The following is a 4044-nucleotide window of genomic DNA, read 5'->3' as shown; positions in this document are numbered from 1 at the left end:
TTTTTGTAATTATTATAAATAATTTTATAAAATTTAAAATTGGCTTAAAAAATGTTATGAGTAAACCGTCTGACAAAAAACTGATTACAAAATCGGTCAAATCTGTAATTACTCAATGAACCGAACCGTTACAACTGACCGATTTTTTTAAAGGGTTTCTGGTTTGTGAATAACTCCTCCAAACGGTGCCGTTTTGACCTAAAAAAAAAAAGAATGCCCAACTGCTTAAGCCCGTAACCCGTAACTCAGTCCCACTCCTACACTCCTCGCTTCTCCTCTTTGAAACTGACTTGAAATTTTGATATTGAAAGAGGAACCCTAACTCCCCAAATCGCGAGCCCGCAGCCACCGCAGCGTCAGACTGAGAGAGAACATGCTGAAATAGAATTATCTACTATTGTAGTTAAAGAAATAGCAGAGGCTGAAGGTCAAGCACATGAAGCAATTAACTAAGGATCATAAAATTTTAACTACAATTCAAAGGAAGCTAAGTAATTGAAATTTGAAACAGAGAGAAAGAGACACAAATTCAGAGAAAACACTGCTCAATTTTGCTGTTAGTTAAATGGTTACATATATACATCAAAGTGAAGTTAATAAGAAATTAGGAAAATGCGGTTTTTTTTTTTTTTTTAACAAAGATAGGAGACTCGAACCTACAACCTCTTAATTGAGTATGGAAAGACTATGCCATTTGAACTATAACTCATTGACGTGGTTCTTCTCATTACTAGAAATTACAATGACATCACAAAGAACATGTGCTCTTGCTATTTGATAGTTAAGAGGTCTCATAAACCCTCATTCAATGAAAGTCAAATTAAATTACCAATACTAATTAAGCATAACTATATAAACATATATATAAGTAGGACACGTGACTCAACTCTTTATTTCCAGCCAATTGCAACTGTTTCCGTGTCACAATAGTTATGTCCTGTAAAGTTTCAATATATTCACATGCATGAATGAAAATTTTGATACTATGTATATTATTACGAATGGGAAGGTTAGTTAATTAGTTATTGTGAACACTTAAAAATTTCATACCTGTTTCAACCATATTATCTAGTGCCATTTCTCAGCTTGTTCTGAGAGAAATATAAAATTATATATATATATATATATATTATTTTTACATATCCATTTGAAGCATTTAAGTTGATTACTATCTTAATGAGAATCTTTTGTCATAATTACCAAAAGGAGAAGTTCTAGCCCAGAAGAAGTTCCAGCATGAAAACCAGCAATTAACTAGAAAAAAAAGTTAACTCTTTCGAAGGTTTCTGTCAAAATTAAGCCCAGCTGGTATTCACACAGGAACTTAAACTAGTTGGGCTTCCAGGTTAACCCAACCCATCGCTAAATTGAAATTAACAAGATAAAAAGGACTTAAAAGAATGAATTTGACCCAAATCTTTCAGATCTACCTTTTGCACAATCAGCAGAAGGCAGAGAACTAAGAAACCATGAAAGTTTATCCTTAAATTGTGTTGTAGAGGGACGATCATTCCGCAAATCTGTATGACAAAAAAACTGCACAATTCAAATATACTTTGATTAAGGCCTCAAAACAAAACAAGAAATCATCATAGTTTACAAAGTATCCAAAAAAATAAAACGAGAAATAAAAATAAAACAACAGACATTTGTACAATTACCATTGTGCAATTTTTGCATGCTCCATTTGAATATAAGAACTATATGCATATTTGCAAATCCAGTGTGCTATTTCACATACCTCACATCCAGATGATTTACCGATGGCAGTCAGACGCTCTTTCTTCTTCATTACTTTTTCTTCCTTGCTTAACGGCTTTTTGAATCCAAGTTCAGCTGTTGCCATCTCTCTCTCTCCTTTGTGTAGCTAGACGCTCTTCAAAACTGTAGAAAATTAAAATTGAAGAATGCAAGGTCAAATTTGCAATAGATTGCAAACAAGTTCATCACTACAAACTAGTTATTCTACCATTAAATATCATATGTAGAAAAAAAAGATACAAAGCTAAAAAACTTAAGTAGTCAAAAACATACAGCTAAACACAAGTATACTTCCTTTTCTTTTGGTGGAAAAAAGAAAAGTGGGATCCAAGGTTGCATCATTTCTACTTTTGCCAAGTCAGGACACTTCTACTTTTGATGTATTGCTACTAAATATATCCAATAAACTACCTATTGAGGAAGAACTGTGTTGTTCTTCTCACAGCAGTCATATCTCCAGTTGGGAAAAAGGACACCCATTTGAATCATTGTTTGAAGGACCTACATAATGCACAATCACTCAGTAAGTAACTTGAAAAATGTTATGGGAGACCACCACAGAAATGTTACTTTACCTTGTCTGGATCCTTCTCATAAACCTCGTAGAAAGCTTCCAGTCATCCTTCTCGGATATTTGGACTGATACTGTAAACATAATTACAAAGCCAATCATCTCACCAAGCTTAAAATGTTTGACTTGTAAAACCACATTACATTTTAAATCAACAGAAAAGACACTAATATACCTTCCCATGATTCCAAAATCATAGAAGATCAACCTTCTGCCATTAACATCATCCACTGCATGTTAAAGAGAAGAACATGGCCTTTGTTCAAGTTCTTCTACTTTCTGCTCCACAGATTAGCGTTTATAAAAAATAATACAACAAATCAGCTTGAATCAATTAAAAAAATAAAACAAAATGTTAGATTGATTGCCTTTGTTCCATCTGCAGCGGTCAGTTTTGCCTTGCTTACTCGACTTCCAACTAGCGAACCTTATCATTAGAGAGAGCTAACTGTTGCCTAACACTTCCCTGCAACAGAAAGGAAGGAATGAAGGGACAAATCTCCTTACACGGAGCGAAAGCTGTGGCTTGTCTTATGCTTGTTAGCTTCTCATACTAGAGAGAAAAGGTTCATACTACTCCTTGAGCCCTGCATTTCGATTTTGTAAGGCTGCTCCTTGAGCCCTGCAACTACTATGATTATTTTCCATGGCAGTCTTTTTATTTGATCCACAAATTTTTTGCAATTCTTCTAACTGATCAAGATGACATTTTTCAATGGACTCTTTAGTCTCTTGCTAGTTCCATGAATCATACATTATACAAGAGATTTTAGCTTACAAAATAATGCAAACAAGAATATCTTTAAATTATACCTTTATTTTGGAATCCATCCAATGGTATAGATAGTAATTAAGGTTAGAATATTCTTTTCTTTTATATTAAGATTACAAAAAAATATATACGAAGAAGAATACATAAAGGTTAATAGCATATTATATAAAAATACGGTTGTAACAACTATATCTTGAGAATATTTTAACAAGAAAATATTCCATCAAGCATGTCCATAAAACCCTCTCCATGCTCCTCATACTAGAGAAAAAACAAACAAGTCGATAAGAACAAGAAAGTCTAGTTTAATCATTGATTATTTAACAATAATAAATAAAGATGATTAACCAGGTGTGCAATAACATCACAGTCGCATTCGGTTCTGAAGGTATGATTAGGAAGCTATTTTCTAAGCTCTTCATGATTGTAAATCTTTCCATTCACGTGGTTTTCATTGGATCATATAATCTTTTGTAGATCTTCCAAGGTTTTCAATACAATCTGCAATGTCACGCATACACATGATTCACAAATTTATAAAACACTCATAAGGAATAATACTTTACAAAAACAAAAAGTTTATTTGCCTTTATTTGCCTTTATTCACAAAAACCTAATAATACTTTGCAAACATAACATAAGATCCCCTACTTCAGCAAACAAAAACACTCATAAAGAATAATACTTTATTTGCCTAATTTTAAATTGACAGATCTGATGAGTTTGGAAAACTCTTATTTAATTTTGATGATAAACAAACATTATTAAAATATTTAATTACAAAATTATTAATTTGATCTTAATTCATACTTACTAGATTAATAATTTTGTTGCAGGTTTTAATTTGGGCCGAAAAATAAAAACTGCAGCAGGCCCAAATCAAAATACACAATCAGACCTTGCTATATGTTCTCTACATTATGTGGCTGAATTGTTGTAA

General features: G+C 32.5%; 1 protein-coding gene across 7 annotated transcripts; it reads right to left on the bottom strand.

Moving 5' to 3' along the window:
* LOC112773307 (uncharacterized) lies at nt 1-3612 on the bottom strand. 7 transcript variants are annotated; one of them, XM_072225811.1, is made up of 7 exons: nt 2701-3612; nt 2508-2611; nt 2337-2406; nt 2035-2262; nt 1742-1884; nt 1431-1520; nt 1-376 (listed from the first exon to the last, which is right to left on the bottom strand). In XM_072225811.1, exons 5-7 carry the CDS (start codon nt 1844-1846, stop codon nt 113-115), a joined length of 459 nt encoding a protein of 152 aa, XP_072081912.1. In that variant the 5' UTR covers nt 1847-1884; nt 2035-2262; nt 2337-2406; nt 2508-2611; nt 2701-3612; the 3' UTR covers nt 1-112. The 7 variants fall into 7 exon arrangements, 6 of the variants coding, with proteins under 6 accessions (XP_072081912.1, XP_072081911.1, XP_072081909.1 ...); XM_072225810.1 differs by having other exon boundaries at nt 2173-2262; nt 2701-3606; XR_003187883.3 differs by lacking the exon at nt 2701-3612 and having other exon boundaries at nt 1-361; nt 1431-1536; nt 2508-2649.
* Between the last annotated feature and the right edge of the window lie 432 nt (nt 3613-4044).

This window comes from Arachis hypogaea, chromosome 18 (assembly GCF_003086295.3).
Source record: "Arachis hypogaea cultivar Tifrunner chromosome 18, arahy.Tifrunner.gnm2.J5K5, whole genome shotgun sequence".
NCBI classification, from domain to species: domain Eukaryota; kingdom Viridiplantae; phylum Streptophyta; class Magnoliopsida; order Fabales; family Fabaceae; genus Arachis; species Arachis hypogaea.
Note: the sequence above shows the minus strand (reverse complement) of the source record. Positions and strands in the feature narration are given on the sequence as shown.